This window comes from Rhagoletis pomonella, unplaced genomic scaffold, assembly GCF_013731165.1.
Source record: "Rhagoletis pomonella isolate Grant_MI unplaced genomic scaffold, Rhpom_1.0 Rhpom_scaffold_00003, whole genome shotgun sequence".
NCBI classification, from domain to species: domain Eukaryota; kingdom Metazoa; phylum Arthropoda; class Insecta; order Diptera; family Tephritidae; genus Rhagoletis; species Rhagoletis pomonella.
In genome coordinates this window covers 92878346-92901088 of record NW_023458557.1, presented here as the reverse complement: position 1 = coordinate 92901088, position 22743 = coordinate 92878346, and the positions used below count along the sequence as shown (strand labels likewise).

The window sequence follows — 22743 nt, the reverse complement described above, 5'->3', positions numbered from 1 at the left end:
TCATAGGAGCTTCTTCTCTGCCCACTGTACTTCTGATAGCGTTTATTAGAGCCCTAAGTGCATTGAAGGTGCTCGCTAATATGGTTAAGGAATGTTCAATCTCTCTCTCTCTCAGTTGCGTCGTAATATTTCCATATTAGGCTCATTTGGGTTCCGGGTCACAGCGACATTGCGGCGAATTGGCTAGGAAAGATACCCTTGGAATGTTATCGCCGGATAAAGAGCGGCTTGGTGCCGTTGATCACTTGTGGTGCACTCTTGAATAGAAGAGTCTCATGTCAGTTCAGCGATCTCCGGGCGAAAACCAGGACTTGTGTGCTTGCAAGTTTATTCTGGCCGAGGGTGGACGGGGGCCATCGGGGTGACTTCTCACGCTTACAAAGCCACAGCTATCACTCTTGGTGGGGGTTATAACAGGTCACAGTCCAGCAGGTATTCACGCAGTAAGGCTGAATATATTACCTGATCCCGATCTTGGAGTTACATTTGGATCATGAAGAAATTAACGAAAATCTTAAATTTGTATATGATAATCGTAGTCGGTTTTGTTTTTTGCTTCAAAATTACTTGTTAATTTTCATTATGTAGGTTGGCAAATTCAAAAAAAAAATAAATAAATTTTTGGTACCTTTACCAACACCGTTTTTGTAAAAAATACTGGGAAGTGTTGTGGCCAAAAAATATCTTTGAGAGTTCAACCACTACCTTTACGCAGTATCTACAGATACTTATATACCTTCATGTACATCCACACATGATATGTATGTACAATGTACATACATATGTACATACGTATAGAGACAAAGGTGGAAGCAGCTGTTTGCCCTGAAAACCACTATTCCAAACAAATGATGGATGGACTTTTTGGGTACATATGTAGTTACGTACATATGTATGCATGTACATTAGGGTGGCCCAAAAATCATGTGAAAAATTCAAGTTGGAGTATTTATGCACTTACCCCCTAGGATTGTTCTATACCGAATAAAATATATCCCTATTTTTTTATTTTGAAATCAAAAAATATTTGGAGTCGCTCAAAGCGCTTAAAGTTTTCCATTACATATTTTATATGGAAAAAACTACTTTTCGTACAAATCGTACAGAATTCTTGAAAATCAATATTTTTCGATCGAAAACCCCTGTTCCGAATAAACATACCCAGTTATTTATTTAACCATTTTTTCCTAGTAACTATATTTTATACGTCCGCCAAAACGCCAGAAAATGCCGGTAAATGCAGTGGAGGAATAAATAAAAAAATGTTAGTATTAAAAAATTTTTTAAATAAACAATTGGGTATTCTTACTGGAGGTCTCCTGAAGAGAACCAGAGTTTCTCGATCGAAAAATATTGATTTTCAAGAATTCTATATCACTTCTACGAAAAGTCTTTTTTCCCCCATATAAAATACATGGAGAACTTTGAGCGCTTTGAGCGACCTCGAAATATTTTTTGATTTCAAAATAAAAAAAAATTGGGGGAATATTTTATTCTATATCGAAAAATCCGAGGGGTGAAAGCATTAAAATTCCGACTTTACTTATTTTGGGCCACCCTAATGTACATATGTATGTACATGTGCACCTACGTATGTATGTATGTATGTATGTAGAAGCACTTGTACATATATAATCATGAAAATTTGTTTGGCATTTCGAGAAGCAGTGTACAGTGGAAAGTGGATATTGATGAAATTGTTGAGTGCGACGACTGAGTGGATTTATGTAATTTTAAATTAAAGGTCTATCTTTTAATTCTGTATGTTTTTGTAAGCTCTAACATGTAAAATACTTGAAATCGCGTCGGTGGCTAAATTTTTAAAAGTTCTCAATTTCTAAAAAAGTATAACAAATTGTTTAAAGTTTTTCTATTGCTCTGCAAGTATTTTAACGATAAAGAAATACGTGAAATTTTCTCTCACAAATGCACATAAAAGTGGTAACAGTTTGATGATTCGAGTTGCAGTAACACACACACACATGCACGCATACAAGTCAGCACTACCCCTTTGAGAACTGGCTCTGAACTACTGCAAAACGTATGCAGAGCACGACTGTTGAAAGTCGGATTTAGCTGATGGCGCTGTTGTCAAAGTTTTCCAATAAAAACGGTTTACATGAAAAAAATTCCGATTAAGTGATGACTTCCTCCTTGTTTTGAAGTCGGTTAAAAATGAATAACAATAATAAGGGGGAAAATCCGAAAATGAAACTGCGAACTTTGTTTCTAGTCAAAAAGTTTTTGTCCACAACAAGCTCCCAGCTCCCTCTTGTGCTGTTCCCCATAGATGATATACACAGCAAGGCGACCTGGACTACCATTATTATGGCGGGACACGTCCAGACGATCACGCTACAGTAGTACATAGAAGGCTCTAAGTCTCGTAAGAGTATTGACGCAGGCGTATATGGCCCTAGACGGAAGCTGTTAGTAGCCATGGGAACCTTCCCAAGTATCTTCCAAGCATAAGTTCAAACCATCAGTGATAGTCAGGCGGCACTTATAGATCTCTCATCCTTCGAGGTCAAATCCTCTGTGGTCCTGCAGTGCATCGAGAAGCTTAATGCCCTTACTAGTCATCAATACTATACAGCTAATATGGGTACCAGGTCACATGGGAGTCGAAGGAAATGAAGAACCCGATCAGCTAGCCTGACTAGCTGCTGCCTCGAGCCTGATAGGACCTCAAGCCTTCCTTGCGTTGGGTCCTAGTGCGATAAAGGAGCCGCTCAGATATCAATCTGAGGGTACTGCATTGGCGTCCTAAGGTCTTATTAGGGAGGTACAATCTAAAGAGACACAGGCTACTTATAAACGCCGCCGAAGAGAGGCTAAGAATTATTTCGGGTATTTTGACGGGTCACTGCAGGCGTAGAGGTACATTTATAATTTGGGGATCTGGTCAAGCGATCTATGTATGTTGCTTTTGTGACTCCACCATTGCACCTTCTCATGGAGTGCGAGGCCGTCACGAATAAGAAAGAGCTGTTTAGGACATAAGTATTTGGCCAGGAAAAGACCACATACACTCCCTGCCCCGAGATATATTAGGGGTATTCTCTCAGTCTTCCAAAGCCCTTGCGTGGTGCACAGATTGAACGGTTTGCAAAGCTGTCCCATACGAAAACCTGCAAGGGCTTTGCAAGACTCGGAGAATACCGCTATTCTAAAATGCATAGTCTCTACGGCTAGATTAAGTGTTGTGATAAGCTGAGGGCAAAATAGACCTACTGGTTACAGTGCTTACTGTATTCATATCTATCTATCTATAGCATTGCAGACGGGGACAATTGCAATTAGCAAAGATCCGTTTTTGAACTAGTTTGCCGCGAGTTCCGAACCAGTTCGATTTACTGCAGGGTACACATACACATACATACATTCTAACTAATAATATGAATGTATGTGTGTTCACACGTACTTAGAGAGAGAGCCATTAAAATATAGGTTTTTTTTTTTAATCAATGGAGGAGACTCACTTGAAAAGCGAGTTTGCTCACATCTCTGACATTTGCTTTCTATCTGGCGAACGACGCGGACGCGAAAAATACAAACAAACTACATAAAGTAGAAAAAATACAATTGTGTAGCTACTTTGAAGCAATCATTCTTCACAAGTAGAATACAGAATTGATATGAGAGTTTGGTTTTAATTTTTCCGGAAACGCTCAACGAAAGCAAAATCGCAAATATTTTTTAACAAAAATTCGTAATACAAGGTAACAAGGTGGCAAAGTGGTTTCGTGTACGAAAAGAGAATTAGGACAAAATTTAAATAAAAGTAAAAATTACAAAAGAGTTAAAAGTGAATACGCACACAGCCATATGCAGCATTAGTGCAAGAACAAGTTATTTTTTGTTGTATAACAACTCAGAACTGTAACGAACACAAAAAAGTGTGTGTTTTTCTTAATACAAACCCTAAATTATGAACTAATTTTCCAAGCTGTATTCAAAACAACAAAGCAAAAAGATATAAAAAATAATAAAAAAAAAACATAGAACAGAAGGACTAATAAACTAGAGCCACTGCAAGTAAACACAGCAATTAGCGGAAATCGATTGTGTCGCTGTGAATTTGAGAAGAGATTTTCAAGCCCGTTGTTGGTCTATCTACCCATCCGTCGGTCGTTCGCCTTCTGGAGAAGCGCTCACTTTGCTGCACAGCTATCTAGTCTTATTAGAGGCAGTCGCTCCGCCAGTCTGTCGGTCGTTCTGTCGTTGGTGTGCCGACACATCATTTTTCTTTTATGCATTCTCCCCCCATTTTCGATTTTCTTGAAGAGCCCACAAGACAAAAAGAAAAAAAAAAATTGTCTAAACATCCCATTGCCATTAGTATTTACTTGTAATTAGTCGCAAAGTGAACTGTGTGCGATGACGAAAAGTGGATAACCTAAAAGCCAATAAGTAACGAAAAAGTGACAACAATTAAATAGCAAAGCATAAACATACAAAAAAAAAACACCATTAAAGAAAATAAAATAGACAACAAGAGTAAACAAAAAACAACGAAGCAAAAATAGCAGTAGCGTAAAGCATAGAACTACCAATTTTCTTTCATTAACAGTGGAGCAGCGGATTATTTAACAAACGGTTTTGGTCGCAAAAATGGTGCAGAAATTTCAATCACCCGTTAGGGTCTACAAACACCCATTCGAGTTGGTCATGAAGGTGAGTTAAACAAATATATGGGCGGTGACATTAATTTTAAGGCTGTCTGGCGTTATTGATGACGATCATGTAATTTTTGTTTACTTTGCATAATTTCTTGTTTTTTTTTTTTTTTTTGTTTATACCCAGTACACTAATAATGGACTACTAGTGAGACTATAATCATATATTTGTATGTATGTATATCGACTGGTTGCAAAATCCAAAAAGATTTAAATGTAGACTAAACAAAAATATTTAATCTATTTCTTGGGCAGTTACAACGCCTGATAGCGGTTCAGGAGGAGCGGCGCGGAAATTTTTGACAATTTTTAAAAAGTCTATGCAAAAAAAGAGCTTTAATATTTGCCGCACCGTATTTTTTCCCATTTGTTTTTTTTTTTTGCCTGTGTAATTGGTTTCAGAGATCTCGATCACCCTTGTAAGTATCACACTATTTATTGCGTGTGTGGAACTGGCTATAACTTCTAAATACATACATAGCTACTTGGGTTACAACAGTTGGAGAGTTTGAAAGTCGCTTCTGCCATGAAAGAACTCGTTATCAGCAGATCGTCATATGAATATATCCAGAGAACACTGTATTTTAATGGAATTAATCGAAAATCGGTGTACATTGAGATTGTGTCCCAACGAGAGCTACAATCTTAAATCGTTATAGGAGTTGCCAGCATTTCCAAAGGTTCATAAACTTCTTGAAAATATTTTTCTCAAATAAAGACCGCATTGACTCCCTCAACTAAGTGTGTAGGTTGCGCACAAGATGTCCTCCTTACAAAAAGGGTGAACTGCATTAACTAAGGCCCTGTTTAGTTGTTGTTGAGATATGTACTAGTGGAAACAAACAATAACAAAACTGTTATTTTAGACGAAGCTCCTTATTTATCATACTACTTTAGTTTAAGTTTCTTTAGACACCAGCAAACAAAATAAAATAATCGCAAATCTACGAAGAAAGTGTATAGTAAAGTAGGCAAGAATGGGAAGTGGCCCATTTATCAAGATATTGAACTGTCAAAATCTAGGCCATAAATATGTATGTATGTATTTATAGCACTTTGTGAACACGTGGACACAAAATAGCAAAAAAAAAATGGCATAGAATATGAAATAAAAGCAACTCATTATAGAAATATTCTTCTAAGTACTTAGATCATTATTTACAGCTCTTGGCAACGGGCATAGTTTGCTTGTCCCTTAGACACTTTCGGTGTAGGTAATTAGCTTTTTTCTACAGCTAAGACACAAAAGTGCACTAGTACTTCAGAGATTCAATATGCATGTAACATATAAATGAAAATTTTTTTATGTAAATTAGTAGTCACAAATACGTACATATGTCAATTAGTAGTCACAAGTAGATACATATCGACGCCTCAAAACCATACTATGCTAAGTGTGACCAAGTCTAAGGTGACTTAGCATGGTACGGTTTGGAGGCGTCGATATGTACATACAGTGGCGAGCAAAACTGTAACATGGAGTAACACTTTTTATTTCAGCCGTCGCTATCTTTCCAAGTTCTAACGACATTCATACTGTTGTTGTATATTTTTATTGGTACATCTTTGCTTCCTCTGTCATAACGATTTGAAGTCAATTCAACAACATTAACAAAACCAGCAGACAAAAATGTAAATTAAGGCAAATGTTACAGTTTTGCACTCATATATTTTTAACAACTTTTTGACAATTTTCACGAAAAAAAATAATTATTAACACAATGTTCAGTATGCTTTTGCTTTTTTTAGTTTCTGGTTGCAATTTGGCATACCTAATGTGTATCTCTGTAAAAATTCTGGAGGTATAGCCTCCCATATATCCTTGGTTTGCTTTCACAGCTCATGTACTCCATTGGACGGACTTGGATATTTAGTAAGCTGCGCTTTTAGCTGATTTCGCAAATTTTCGATGAGATTCATGTCCTCGGATTGTGGAGGTCATTTCAAATTAGCAAATTTTTTCTTTTGTTTCAGTCTTTGCGAACATGTGCAGTGCGTTTTGGTTGATTTTTCAGCAGAAACTCTAATTTTTTCGACTACATAGTTCAAATTTTGTTGAAATATGAACAGATACTGTTCCTTAAGCATAATGCGTACTAACGGACCAACAATATTTTTGAAATACAACCCCAAACTATTATTGACCGACCACTGTGATTCACAGTTTGCCTTACATGATGCGCTTAGGCTTAATTTGGGCCTTTGATCCAATACCATGCCCGGCCATCTGATTGAAAGCGATTAATTTAGTCTTGTCAGTCCAAATAACCCTCAATTAAATCTTAAAAATGTGTTTTTTATTGCATTCTGTAAGGCCTAACATATCCCAATAGGCAATTTGCATTCAATTTGAATACCTTAAGCGCTTCTGTAGTAGTGGCTGCAGCGCTACTTGCTACTAAGTTCACAAGATATCGGACTGTAATATATTTTGACAGACTTCCTTTGTCCTTAGTAACACTTTAGTTTATATTTTTTCTCAGTCTTAAAATTTTTATGTGGCAAACTTCGCAATTTTTTGCCACTTTCCCTGCGGTCCCGCCTTTCCGCAGTAAATCTATTATTTACATTTATGTTTCCTGATTAACCATATTATTTATTGGTGATCACTTCTTGAATAAATTACAATATAGAAAAAGGTCATCTGACTTCCAACTAAGCAAAAGATAACTGTAAAATGCAAAACTGAGAGGGAGTGCAAAACTGTAACATTTGCCTTAACTTACATTTTTGTCTCCAGGTTTTTTTATTGTTGTTGGATTGACTTCAAATCGTTATGAGAGCGGGAGTAGGGGTGTACCAATAAGAATATACAACAAAAGTATGAAAGTCGTTAGAACTTTGAAAGATAGCGGTCGCTGAAATAAAAAGTGTTACATCACGTTACAGTTTTGCTCGTCACTGTACATACATACATGTTTACATATGTATGCACCCATCTGCAACAAATTCTTACAAAACAAATGCAAAATAAATAGTACATAGCAGCGGAACACTTATGTAAATTTTCTGGCAATTTATTTTCCTTTGAATGAGTAGGTACTAAGTGAACTTTTGAATAGAGGATACTTTTAAAATATTTTCCAGCAAGACATTGAGCGCCGATTTCTCACATAAATACTTATATGCGAATTTATTAACAAAACAATGGCGAAGGTAATTTGTATATCCGGTTTCGAAGGTATTTAGTAAATTAGTTTGTACAAAGAATATTAGTGAACCGAAAATACGCCACTCCGCAGTGGATTGTCTTCTTGCAAATTGTGCACTTGACATTGAACGATTCGTATTTATAGTTTTTTGTGTACATATGTTAATAACATTGTATAAGCTTCAATAAATAATAAAATATAAAACAATATATCTCTAATTCATAAATATGAACCAATGTGCATAAGTCTGTAATGTATGTATGTATGTACAAATATATGTGAATGTTCAAATGCATAAGTCTGTAATGTATGTATGTCCATAATCTGAAGTGGTATGAACGGAAATATGTAGTTATTTGTGTTTATGTTTTATTTGCATCTGGAATTTTATTCGCAATTCGTTGCAATAAAATTTCTTTTCATTTCTTTTTTTGAACATTTGTAGTATGTTAAAACATACACACATACTTTTAGTTATATACTTATCAATATAGGATAGTTTTATGTACATATTACTTGAGGGAGAGTTGCTGAAAAGCATAAATAAAACCTACATTAGGATGCCTCACCAAAAAATGTTTCGCTTTTTCCACCGGAATTATAAAACTTATTATATTTAAAGATCTCAGCCAATATATTTCGGAGAAATATTAAAATTTACGTGAGCTGGACCGATTTGGAAATATGTACCAAAAATCTCATTATTTTGATTACATTGATACAATTTTTATTCATTTTTATGCAGATCTCTCAAGCTTTAACTCTTCTATCGTCGGAGGTTATTTTTTGTGAAAAATCTTTTAAACATTAATTTTATTTATAAAGAACACTAAGCCAGCTATAGTAAATTTAAATATTTTTCCAGGCGCAAAAAATAACCGTAAGATATCAAGATTTAAAATTTTAGATCATAGCAAAATTATTTTATTTTTATTTTTTCGATCACGTAGATATAATCGTTAAATTTGTATTTTTTCGTCATTTTTAACCGTTTCCAATAGAGGCTGCATTTTTATGAGCGATTTAAATCTGTTATGATCTAAAAAAATAAATCTGAAAATAACTGTTATAACATGATCGGAAAAATAAAAATCAAAAATAACGGAAAAATTGATCAAAAAGATAAAGATCCAGAAATAAGGTTTATTCTTAGTGGAAAAAATAAAAATCATAAAATAACAGTTAAATTTTATCGGAAAAATATAAGTCAAATTTTAACGGTTAAATCAAGATTTTTCCAAAATATTTTAGCGAAGCCTAAAAATAAAATTTATATAATTCCGATGGAAAACCCTTTCGATTATTTTTTTGTATGGATAGTAGTGCACCCTAATTTCCATTTATACATATGTAGAAAATTTAAAAGTATGGCCCGTAGTTATAGTCAACATAAAGTCGACTCTAAAGTTAGTTGCAGCTTTTTTGACAGATATACCATTGAAAATTATGTCAAAAAGCTACAATTATTTTAGAGTCAACTTAATTTTGACTATAACTACGGGCCATGAACTTTATTAAACATCAAGTACGACAACAGTTATTTAATTTATTATTAAAACGGCGCTTGCTGCAACACAAAAAAAAAAAAACAAGCCCACAGTTATGCTATTTTGATTTGTGCAATTATATTCATTCCTATTTTTATTTGTCTTTTAAATATAAAGTTCTGTACATTAGTGTGCGACCTATTTGTTTGGCGATTTTTTTTCAAGCTACAAAGTAAGATTCCCCTAGATACGTTCGTTTGCTCATAAAAAGTTGAGCTCGTGAGGCACGTTTTTCCATTATCCGATATTGCAAAATTTTTCGCTGAGCATATTCATATGACCAAATGAACCTATCGAGGGCGAGTGGTTGAAATTTTAAAAATAAGGCGCACCTTAATGTGCATAAATATGTATATTTGTGCATAATTACATACATTCATAACGCATACATACTTTTTTACACACCAGGTGGCCGGTTGTGAGAATGCGCCAGTCATAAACACTCCAACAGACCTTCATCCTCAGTCACTTTCGTAGTTTGTGAAAAACGGTTGTGAAATTATTTTTTCTTCTCATGAATCATTAATCTTTTTTATTTTGGATTAAAACACGTCAAAAGTAACTTTTTTGTTTGCTCCGTTTTCTAATTTTTATCTTGAAACATACATATAAATAAGAATCTAAACTTTTGGGTAAATGACAATGCAAAGTTTATGTAGGGAACTCTAAGGAAGAAATTCTAAAACGGCAGCCAAATATAATCACTTTCTCTCTCTCTCTCTCTCTCTCTCTCTCTCTGTTTGTTATATTTTCCATTTTATTTACCAAGAAGGTCAATACAAAAATCGGAATTAGGTAGTTTGGGTTAGGTTGTAGTGGCTGTCTGCATCTAGTTGAGGAAAGAGGCACACGTAGGTCCACCACACAGTCAAGGAAGTAGAGGTGAAATGTGCGTCTTCCAGGCCCAGCTAGAGCGCGGCAGTGACAGAGATAATTCACTATGCTTTAAATTTGCGCCTTATCACAGCAATTGCGACATCAGGTCACTGTCTAAGTAGAGGACATTTTAGACGAATGAATATGTCGGGCCTCTCCTGTCATAGTTGGCCCTAATTTGTCGGGTTGTCGTACAAACTGATTGTGTCGACCATCTTCTATTTGTCTTATCGAAGAAATGCTGATTGAGCAATGATTTGCAGGTAATGGTGGGCTTGGTGAGAAGAGTTGACTTCGAAAAAAGTGGTAGCCTTCCTTGCATACTCGAAAATTTTCTAAAAACTCTGAATGAAAAGTTTGAGCTTTTGATGGAAATTTTATGAAGTTTGATTAATTTTTGTGAATTTTTTACAAAGTTTCGCAAGATTAATTTATATGGTTCTTGCTGTTGAGTTAACTACATTTTAAATAAAAATTAACAAAAAAGATTTATGATGGAAAACATTTTGAATATTGTGAAAAAACTAAATTACGAATACTTCTGTGAGGGACTGTATGTATGTAGGTAAGGCTTTAAACGACGCAGAATGCTTTGTCAAACATCCGCATTTTGATCAGCCACGCGTGATTTTCAGTAATTTCACACATGTAGCCTATTTAATACGGCAATTATTTGACATTTTCAGTGGAAAATACAAATAAATTTAGACTTAAGTGATAAAAAGAAATGTTGGCATATACTAACATACATACATATATCTACAGACGCCAATGAAAGCCGCCAGAAGAGGTAAAAAAATATGTATAGTGACTCAAGGAAGTGTGATGTTAATTTTTTTAATATGCCCCATTTTTTCAGTTTAAATTTTTTTTATTTGTTTTTTTTTTTTTTTTTTTTATGTTAATTATCGTTCTAACTAAAAGAATGAAAGTCATAGTTTAAAAGTTTATACAAAATTGAAAAAAAAATCCAACAAATTCTCATCAAAATTTCGAACTTTTTAATCTAAATCCGAAGAACATTTTTAAATATTTTTTTTGCTGACGGCTTTTTGGTTTCTTTTATAACGGTGTGAACGGGGGAAAATAATACTTAAAGCCATCAAAAAGTAATCAAAAAAAGCGCGACTTTTCAGCCACTTGAAACTTGCACTTTGTTAGACTTTGGTATGCTGTAAAACTGCATACCCAAACTTTTTTTTTAAATTTAGATTGAAAAGTTCGAAATTTTGATGAAAATTTTTCAAAATTTTTGTATAAAGTTTGAAACTTCAATTTATATGCTAAAGCATGTACAATAGGGGTATTCACGATCCGGTGCATACTGCGTAGCATGATTTGCTAATTTTGTTGTTGTTTGAACACATGAAACAACAACAAAATTAACCAATCATGCTATTTATGCTATCTATGCACCGTTGAATACCCCTATTGTTTTTATAAAAAAGCAACAAAAAACTTTTAACTCAAAAAACATTGTAAATACTGAAAAAAAAAAATACAAACTTGCTTGAGTCACTGTATTCAAAATGAAAAATCATTTTAACCATGTCAACAAGCATTATGTATTTATTTTTGGCGTCCACAGCCCATTTGCAACACCCAATGCGTGTTTAATAAAAAAAAACATTTTCCAAGTATATATGTATGTATATAAATATACGAAAGCACAGCAAGGATGCTAATTAATGTGTTTATTTTTATATGTACACTCATTCATTAAAAATTTGCTCAGGTTGAAATTTTCATAAGGCAATAAAAACGTTCGGCTCACTTCATAAATTATATTTTATTTGCATGCAATAAAAGTTGCAAAATAAAACAAATATAAATTAAATGCCATAAAGTCAAAGGTAAAATTTGCGTGCCTTCACATGTGACGTAGAAACAACTCCACAGAACCAGTTATACAAATATTTGCTGATATGCTTGCAAATATATGTACATATAATAAGTTTGTATATTATGTACTACGTAGTATTTGGTCATGCACATGGAAATTTTGCACACACATAAATATTCATAACAAAGTTATCTGGAAAACTGTTTAGCTCATAAACGTTGGCGTTGAAGTGAAGGAAACAGTTTATGCAGTTATTTACATACATACATATATAACTGTTATTTCACAGTTTATTGCAAAGCATATATTTTTGTCGATAAATATATCGATATCCAGATCGGTAAATATACCAAAAATTCTGAAATAGTCTCGCAAATCGCGAAATAGTCACTAGAATCCTGAAATAGTGTTTAAAATACTGATTTAGTGTCCATCGTCCCAAAAATCACTAAAATCCGGAATAGTTCCGAAATTTAGGTAAGCAGTGGTGAGAAGGGGAGTGATGAGTTTAGTTGCGGTGAGTTTAAGAGAGGTGTGGTGAGTTTGTGTATTATGGGATGATTTGAGGTGAGTCATAAAGTATTTAGTTTGCAAGCATTTAGACATCTGCTAAATTCCTTAGTCCTTTAGTAAAAGTATTTGCATCTCCAACGTACCTGAGTAATTTGCCGCCAGATAACTATGTAGTTTAATTTTTTGCACATACTTTAGTATCCGGCAGCTTCTCAATACCCAAGTTCTTTTCTTCAGAATCTAACGGCTTTTAAATACCTAAGTATTTGAAGGTTACACAATTAGCCACTAAACACTGAAGCAATCTTTCGCCCTTTAAAAACGCCAAAATTCTATGGACCTCCCATTAAGGACCTCTTACCAGCAACTGGCTTTTTGGAGTACCAGGGGTGTGTGAAAGAAGAAACAATGTGCAACATAATTTTTACCCCGTTACGCATATACTTGGCAAGCCATTCTAACAGGACCTCTCCGAGAGCTCACTGGAAATAAGAACATTATCAAAGTTTATTGAGTCAACAAAAGGATTCATACATATGTGAGGTCTTAATATCGAGAGCGATTTGGAGCTCCATAACTCCCTATGGTATCGTAGCGATATTAGTCTATGTGTAGGCCAGATTGTTCTCTATAGCCATGTAAAGTCAACCTAACCTAGTCTTCCCTCATGTTAAATCGATATCATGGTTCTATTCAAAAAGTTCGAGAAACCCAAACAATTTTTCATAAAGGTTAGCTCTTACTTTACTTTTTACTCATTTTACTTATCACGAATCGTCTGACACTTCATAAGTTCATTTTAGATGAGAATTGCAGAGTTCGGAAATTTTTCGCTTTTTGTCGACCAGTACACTGAAAAAAAAAATATCAACCAAAAATTGGTTTATATTACCAAATTAAGATTAATGTTACCAATGCCATGTTCGATATTTTTTACAATGATTTGGTAATATTGACCACACTTCTGTTTACATCAAACAAATTTTTGATTACCGATTTTTTCGTTTAAATACGCTTGCGTAATGCACTTCACAGATGCTTGTTCACAATTCGGAGATACAAAATCAAAAATTTGTATTATGATTTTGACACATTGCCTTTGACGGGATTCTAATGCGAACCTGCTGGAAGCAAACAATTAGCAGCAAGAATCTCTGCACGTTTAGCTAAAGCCAGACATACAAATGTGTTTTGAAATGTTCACCTTGAGTCACATTTCTTACAATCGGTATATTTACCATGAAAAATCAAACAATAAATTGGTTGAAAAGGCCATTGTTGTTTTCGATCAGTGTACTATTTTGAGCCCGAATGTGAGCGATGTACATACGTACATGATGGGATATTACACTTAGGGCTGGTTTCTCCAACTCAACTTAACTTAGTTTCGTCATTTTTTGGACTTAAGTCAAAAGTTAGCCTACTTTTTACATAGCTTATTCTTGACTAAGTCTAAAAAATTGGCTAAACTAAGTTAAATTGAGTTGAAGAAATCAGCCCTTAGTTTCTAAGTCTGACCGAACTCGTGTTAGATTTATTTAGAAAATATATGTGTGTTAAATGAGCAAAGTAAAAGTCCATCAATTTATACGGAATTAATCTTAAATCATAAGGAACGGTGACAACAAAATATTTTGGATGGCAATTTAACAATAAAAGCACTCGATTCCATCGTTTGTTCAAATAATCTCTACTATTGCTTTCAAAAATATAACAAAGAAACGACGCTGGCGGCTATTAGCACCTTTATTAATACCCTCACTTTGTGCTACCTACATACTCCACCGCCTAACCCCACCGGTATGACCGGCAGCTTTTTGCGTATGCAAAATTTAAGATTCCATTGTGATCAGCATGAAGCGGCTGAGTGTTAATTTAACTCAATTTAAGGCTGCCTATTAAGTACAAACATATTTATGTATGTACATTAGACTGCATCACGAAAAAAAGTTGCGGCTTTTCCTCCGGGATTACATAATTTATTATATTTTAAGACGTCCACCAAAATATTTCGGAAAACTATTAAGATTTGGGCGAGCTGGACCGATTTGAAAATGCATCCAAAAATAGAGTTTTTTTTATGAATACAAAGAAATAAAAAGGGTGAGAAAATACTTTTCCAATGATACCTCACAAGTCTAAATCGAAAGAGTTTAGGTTCAGTTATTCAAGTTTTTTTTTATACCAATTTTTGAAAAAACTAAAAAACAGCATTAAAAATCTCATTATTAAGATTCCAATCAAATTTTTTTTTAAGTTTTTAAAAATATTTTTATGCAAATTTTATAAGCTTAAAGCGTTTTCTCATTTGAGGGCATTGTTTAAAAAAAAAACCTTTAAGAAACTATTTTTATTCATAAAAAACTCCATTTTTGGAGGTATGTGTATCCAAATCGGTCCAGCTTACGTAAATCTTAATATTTTTCCGAAATATTTTGGTGGACGTCATAAAATATAATAGATTTTATAATTCCAATGGGAACACAGTACCGATTTTTTTTTTTTTTGTATGGGGAGTGATGCAGTCTAATGTACATATGTATGTATGTGCATTGGGGCTGTCGCTGTAACGAAAGCAATAACAGCGCAAAAAAGCTAGCTAGTTAGCATTTTAGTGGATTGAAGTACTCAGGCAAGGGAGAGTTATGACTGCCTACCTAACTCAACTCAATTAAATAGATATCAGCCAGCTAAACGCTGCTTCTATTGTGACGCTTATGATAATACTTATTTACTGTTCTAAGGCTAGTGTTATCTGGTATAAACAGCTGTGTGCGAGAAACGAAAAAAAAATAAAAAAAATTGTATGCGAAAACATACATTTGTACGTGCATATGTGAATTTGTACATTCAAAATATCTCTGTATGTATATATCATATTTGTTGAATGGTTAAATGAAAAAATTGCGCCGTGCAATTAACAATCAAAAAAGTAGCAAATCAACTGCTCGTTACGAAAAGGGGTGGTGGTATGGCATCTCTGAGGGAATAGAATAAAAATTATTCAATTGGCCAAAGCGCAATAGTAGCATTGCGCTCGCTGAGTATGTATTTAAATACCCATTTTGCAAACGAATGTGTTGTAAGCGAAACAAAATGCACACTAATTTAATATAATGATATGCAGTTTTCTAAGCACTTGAGAGTGTCTCCGATTGCACTTTTTCATTGTAAAGCGATTTTAGAGTATAGTTTATTGTTTACAAAGCAGCGGCATTAAACGCTTATTTTTATTTAAACGTATTAGAGAAGAGCTAATGGGTTTTACTATAGTCACATGACTTGCAGTATGTATGTATGTATGTATGTATGAATGAGTTCAATATGTAAAGGCTCATTTACATAGTTTCGCGTTGCGTTCGCTTTCGCCTTGCTTTGGCAGCAGCACGAGCAAAAGTATGTTCAATAGCCGCTAATCGAGCAATTAGCTAAACTTTCTCGATTAAGACACTAATTGAGCTCGATTTACCATACATAATTTTAATTCTTAATTGCTCGATTAGTGCTTAATCGAGTGCTAATTGGTTGCGTTTTTTCATGCAACCCTGCTGGGTATGGTTAATTTTGACTTTGAGGTGTGTTCATTGAGCAAATAACAATCAGATGTTTACTTTTGGGTCTCTTTTACAATCGATATTCCATTAGCGATGGAAAATTTGATTTTAAAATTGTACCCAATCTGCGGAAAAACTCGACGTAAATGTAGACAAATATACCTTAAAGTAGATAAATGTACCTAAAAAGCAAAAACGGATTTTTATATGTATATACTAAATAAAATAAGAGGATAGTATTTTTTTTTCGACACCAAATGAACTCCTGGACTCACCGAGTCACTCCGGGTTTTTCGATCTGACGTCTAAAAAAAAAAATATAACCAGTCTATCTGACGTAATCAACTACAGTTACGTTACCTTAATCACCCTTTTATATCATTTGTATGCCCTTTCACAAAGTAGGGAGGCTATTGGACAACCATTAAATCCGTTGAAATGTCAATAAAAATAATAACTGATTTCCTGAAAAGTTATTTTACTACGTTCCAAATGTACGTAAAGTGGTGTGTTTGTATCGAATGTACTTTCAAACTAAATAAAGGTACGAATGTACCACCTTTCTATCACTGTAGCTAATCGAGCAGCTGACTGTGTGTGAACACCAAAAAGCGGTAGCTCATTTAAACGATTTATTGACTCAATTAAATTTCGGTCTGAATGAACAGCTAGCAGCGAATACTTTGGCCACAAAATTAACATACTTAGGGCCGTTTCTCAAGTAACCTCTAACTTTAAAGCTCACTCTATATTTAAAGGTTGCATTACAATTTATGATTTATGTCTAAAGTAAAGCATTTTATTATCGGTCTTAAATCGGTTTACAACCATGTTATATGCATACGTCAAAAACCGATAATAGAAATGCTTAACTTTAGGCATAGATAGCTTTATTTGCAATCCAACCTTTAAATAAAAAGTGAGCTTTAAAGTTAATGGTTACTTCAGAAAACGGCCCTAAGATAAATTAATATTTGGTAACAATAATTGCATTGAAAACAATACTTTTTGCTGGCATTACATTAAAAAGGAAAAGTAATTAACCAAATTTTTTATTATTTGCAACAGCTGACGAACGACGCGCGTAAAAAGTTGAGAGCTGGCCATATCTCTTATTTGTGTTGGCGTTAACGTTGGCAAAGCGGTGTGTAGACGGGCGTTAAACATTTTATATTAATTTAAATAGATGTGATCGACTAATTTACATGTGTATTTATACATACAGAAGTATTGTACGTACATATGTACGTTCACTAAATATTTCACAAACTGCTGGCAGCTATTGATAAACAACATACTCATGGGATTTAGATGCATCTATGGAAATAAGTACGGTTTAATATTCCTACAGCCATTGCGCATACAGGCGGCATGGCGTATAAGTAACCAGGGCTCACAGTGTTTCGACTATATGAAGGCAGGTGGAAATACATAATAGTTAACCTGCACCGATTTCGCTGAAACTTGACATGTGTTCGAATTTTAATTAGAAATAAGGAATTATGAAATTTGGTAAAGATGGGATAATTGCCACGTCCTCCATTCTTGTGGGCGGAAACATTAAACTTCATCCGATTGCGATAAAATTTAGTTACAGTTAGAATTAATTACAGTTGAAAAAGAAACACTTGCTTTAATGGATCCAGCGTCAAGCTGATTAGTCGGTATCGCGCCTATTCCATTTTTTTTTGTTTTTTTTTTTTGTAAATGTACCGTTCGTAGAGAAGGGGGTGAGTAAATGATATACAATTTTGTATTTATGACTTACTTTTCCCCTCTATAAGGACACCTGCCTCTATATAGTGGAAACACTGTGGGGCGAGATTACTATTTTTTACTTTGTTTATTAAACTATTGGTTTCAAGACCGATATACGTATATTAATGGGCTATAAATCTGCATACCCTAGAGATTCCAATTTAAAAAATAAATACATTTTTATGCAAATTTTTTTGAAATTTGGCGAATTTTTATTAATCTTGCGCAAGGGGTGAAACTTTGATCCAAGTTTTTCGTTGTTGTATAAACTATATTTTTGTAAAAAAATATATTAAGCAAATAGATAAAGAAAAAATAAATGGCCAAAACTTATAAAGCAGTAGTGTTCCTTATTTATGTGACCACCACTTGCATACATACTTATTTACTTACAATCTGAAGTTGCGTCATATATTTTCTTTCTTTGAATTAGTATGTTAGGTGGCAACTCTACTGAGTAATACTTCTGAACAAGAGTCCACCAAAATTGATACCTTTAGCCTTTGCGTGCTAATACTGTTGTCTGCATTATTGCAAAAGTTACGCAATAAAGTTTAATTTTAATATTTCTTTGACAGTTGGCAACCCTATCAAACACTTTTTCTTAATAAATTAATTCATGCATTACCTCTTGTCTTATAACAAAATTTAAGTATTTTTTATATTTTTTTTTTTTAGTTTTTATTACATGTGGCTAGCCTTACAACCACCAAAGTTATTAGTATACCCCATATTTATCATAAATGAATAACCAGGCACTAAAATATCTTGGTATATGTATGGTATACATGAATGTACATACATATATATAATAACTTTTTCTACTATTCTTTTCCGCTAATTATTGCCACTTGTTTAGTGTAAACAAACTGCTATACATAAACAATTCCATTTGTTGTTACATACTTTTTAACTAGTATGTATTTAGAACTAAAAAAGAACCTACTTATTCAAATATGTAGTAACTCACAGTCTTAATCCTTTCATAATGCCAGTACTTTCTTGCGACTTAATTTAAATGCCATTGTCAAAGTTACCCTACAACCCTGCAGTGAAAAGCCAAACCAGTTAGAAAAAATACTAGTTCATTAATTAGTATGTGCCTACCAGTTCGACAATTTCGAAGAACTTAGGCGATCAGCGACATCTGTCTTTGAATTGCCAAAGCCAAAAATAAAACGCAATTAATTGCTTTTCTTACAAATGTCGGTTGTGGCGTCACGTGAATACTACTGGTTCTGGTTCTGAAATCGCAGGTTCGAGGCCGCTTGGAGGTGGTTAAGATTTTTAAAGTTAAATAAATGTAAGTAAAAATACTTTATTCAATTCATAAATAAATAACAAATTTGAAAATCTAATTGCATTGCAAAAGAACACTTAGGAAGAAATGCTTGTGCTATAAAAACAAAGAAATTAAACAAAAATATTTTTTTTATTAAATTTAAAAATTACAATAAACAGCCTAAACAAAAAAATAAAAATAAAATAAAAAATAGAAAATAAAAAAATTTTCCCTGCGCCAGGATTTGAACCTGGGACCTCAGGCTTACCACGCGAGTGCTTTGCTCTGTCGGCCATTGTGACTGCTGGAGCGTCGCGAGCAAAAAGGCACACTTATGCTTTTCACGGGGTATGAATTGCCAGACTATCTCATCAACTGGTATGATGCTACTAGTATTTATACTAGTAGCTGCTGATGCATAGCCTGACAATTGACATCTCGTAGGACATCGCAATGTTAAAAATACCAGTCGCTGACATTGAAAAAGGATAGAACGTGAACTAGTTCGGCTGAAATGCAAACCGGTAGAATTCTAGTTCACAACTAGTAGCTTTCCCTGCAGGGAAACAACACAATCAGCCATGCCACCCAGCGTCTTGACGCATGTATATAAATACTAGTTAAGCACAGCATGGCGTATGAGTAACTAAGGTCTTTTATTAGCGAAGTGAGTATAAGCACGCGTGCACACATGGACGTGTATGTATGCATATGTGTATGCACATTGGTATGTGTATTCACAAGTGCATAAAAGATTATTTGCAAGTGCAAATGTGTACATAAACAACTACATATTCCTTGCTGCAAAAAACGTCATCGCCTAACAGCCTTGAACTTCAGCTGTGAAGCTATAAATTGCATGTAGTATTTTCACTCTTCCCCAAGTAAGCAAGCGGCTTGATTGTTTTGGCAGTTTTGCATTTCGAAATGTCGGAGAATTTATTTTGAAAATTAGCCAATAAGTTGTTTAGTGGCAGGCATGCCAGGAGCTCATAGCTAAAGGAAATTATGTAAAAAATGTTATTTGCATACATAAATAGTTTGGGTGCTGTTAATATTTTATGTTAACTATTGTAGAGATTTGCATGTTGATAAAATAAATTTCATTAAAGTTTTGTTGAGCTAAAATATGATACGGTGAGAATTAAGTGGAATATTAATTGACTACTGCCACCATGTAAGTATGTACATATGTTATATGAATATTGCGTAAAATTATTTTATAGACAAATATATTTCCTCCTACTAATTTTATCACTTTTACTCACCGTTAATTTGTCATCAATCGCTTATCATTAGTTATGATAATAAAAGCCAAATAATTCATGTGGGCGTTTATTTAACTGTCAAATGAAAGTGTATAGAGATAACTCAACGATCGATTTAATTTAGTAAATGATAAATAAAACTGGTAAACAAAGGCATGGCAGTGAATTGTGCACAAGCTCCAGCTAACTTTTTAACTTGATTTCATTCTTTAAATAAATATTACAATATAGAAATTTTTTCACTAAATTTCGGCGTCATGATTTCTTTTTTTAAATAAATATTGCAATATTGATTTTTTTTTTTTACAAAAATGTTCGGATTCATGTTGTATGTTACGTTTTTCTGGTACACATATACCGTTTGATACCTATTAAATAGATTTGTTGTAGGCTTCGTTTAGGTTGCCAATGCCTTTAGCGGATCTTAAAGCATTTTCCAGTTTGCCGATTTTCACATATACTTATCGATATTGTAATGATAATATTGACTTGTCAGTGAAAATTCATTGAGCCTGGACACACTAGTTCTTCCAGACCGCCTGAAACCGGTTATGTACCTGTGTACCTATACGGTATCTATATATTTATGTTAGTAAGAGATTTTTCTATGAGTGTGTTTCAGACCGAAGTCATACCGCATTTTTCTCAATCTGAAATTGCTGAGATAAAATACTACTCTTTTCCCCCTGTCGTCCATGAAAAACCGGTTTCAGACAGTCTGAAAAGACTAGTGTGTCGAGGCTCATTTAATTAAGTTCGAGAGTACACATTTTCAATCCAAAAATTGAGAGTTAACTCCCGAGCTAGAGCTAACGGGAAGTGTGAAAAGGCATTTGCTTTTCGGAGAAAAATAAGTCAACAATGTTTGCACTGCTGGCATGCTTCATGCCACAAGGCATTTTAGTGCTGGCGTATATCGTCGACACTATCGTGAGTATCGGAGCCACTATAGCGGTCGAAGGCTGGCGGGAGGGCATGAGGATAGCTCATTCGATGCTTGTATACAGATGGGCCTAAAATGGACTAGACAATTGAACTTAGTAGTTCTTATCAAAAAAAGGCTCTTTAAGAATTTATTTTTTTTACTTTTATTTAATTACTCCTTAAAAAACCCTTATTTCTGACTTTTATTTTATAAATCCAAAAGAACAATTACTTTTAATTTTTGTCTAAATAGTCTGCAAATAACAGTTATTTTTGATTTTAAAATTTTATTTCTTAGATAACAGTTATTGAAGACCTTTATTTATAAAAGTCATAAATAAAAATCAGTCACTGACCTTTATTTCTTAAATCATACTTATAAAAGTCATTTATATAAGTCGTTGTAAATTTTTATTTCCCAACACCTACTTAACTGCGAAAAATATTAATGACTTTTATACGAATGATTTAAAAAATAAAAGTCGGTGACTGATTTATATTGATGACTTTTAAAAGTAAAAGTCACTGACTGATTTTTATTGATGACTTTTATAAATAAGTCTTCAATAACTGCTATCTAAGACATATAATATAAAAATCAAAAATTAATTGTTATTTTGAATCTATAATATAAGAATCAAAAATTAATTGTAATTTTTTTTAATTTTGCATAAAAATTGCAAATAAAAATTGATTTTCAAATTTAAGTTTTGGTGAAAAAAGAAATCGATTGAATCGAAAGAAAAAAATTGCCCCATATGCATAGCAACTTCTGTTTAAATGAAACCTTTTTCAAATTAAGCCAAACCCGTTTTCAGATTCAATGAAACTTTATTAAAATTAAATGAAACTTTCTTTTTTGGTTTACTGTGAATTCGCTGTTACGAGTGGCTCTTCTCTACGGTCAAGGCATATTGAAAAAGTTATAGCAGTAAAACAGCTGCTTTGATTTTTTGTTATTTATATATTTGGACTTTAAACTGCTAAAATTTTTATTATATATTTTCTTCGTTTTCATAGCGGTTGCGAAACCAGTTTTGGCATTTTAAAGACCAAAACGTAATTCACGCAGCTTAATGCTCTTCCTCTGCTGTTCAATGGCCCTAATTATACAACAGTAAAAATTACACGCGCAACAAATTTAAATCCAAATTACACGGGATTAAAAGGAATGTGTAATATATTCACCGAAACATTCTGCGCTCATTCGAATGAGAGTTCGATTCCAAGTATTTCTTTAGTTACACAACTCATTTTTAGTTATGGATAATGCAAGATTCCATAAAACAAAAGAAATACGAGATATGGTCGATAATAATATGTTAAACTAAATAGAAATAGCATTTT

The 22743-nt window shown here is 33.6% G+C and overlaps 1 protein-coding gene across 1 annotated transcript in view; it reads left to right on the top strand.

Moving 5' to 3' along the window:
* Window positions 1–3531: 3531 nt before the first annotated feature.
* LOC118735808 (protein real-time) overlaps window positions 3532–22743 on the top strand; it is a 45968-nt gene continuing 26756 nt past the window's right edge. The window contains exon 1 of the mRNA XM_036465774.1: window positions 3532–4677. Coding sequence (XP_036321667.1) covers window positions 4615–4677 — 63 coding nt within the window. The 5' untranslated portion in view covers window positions 3532–4614. The remainder of the gene's footprint in view (window positions 4678–22743) is intronic.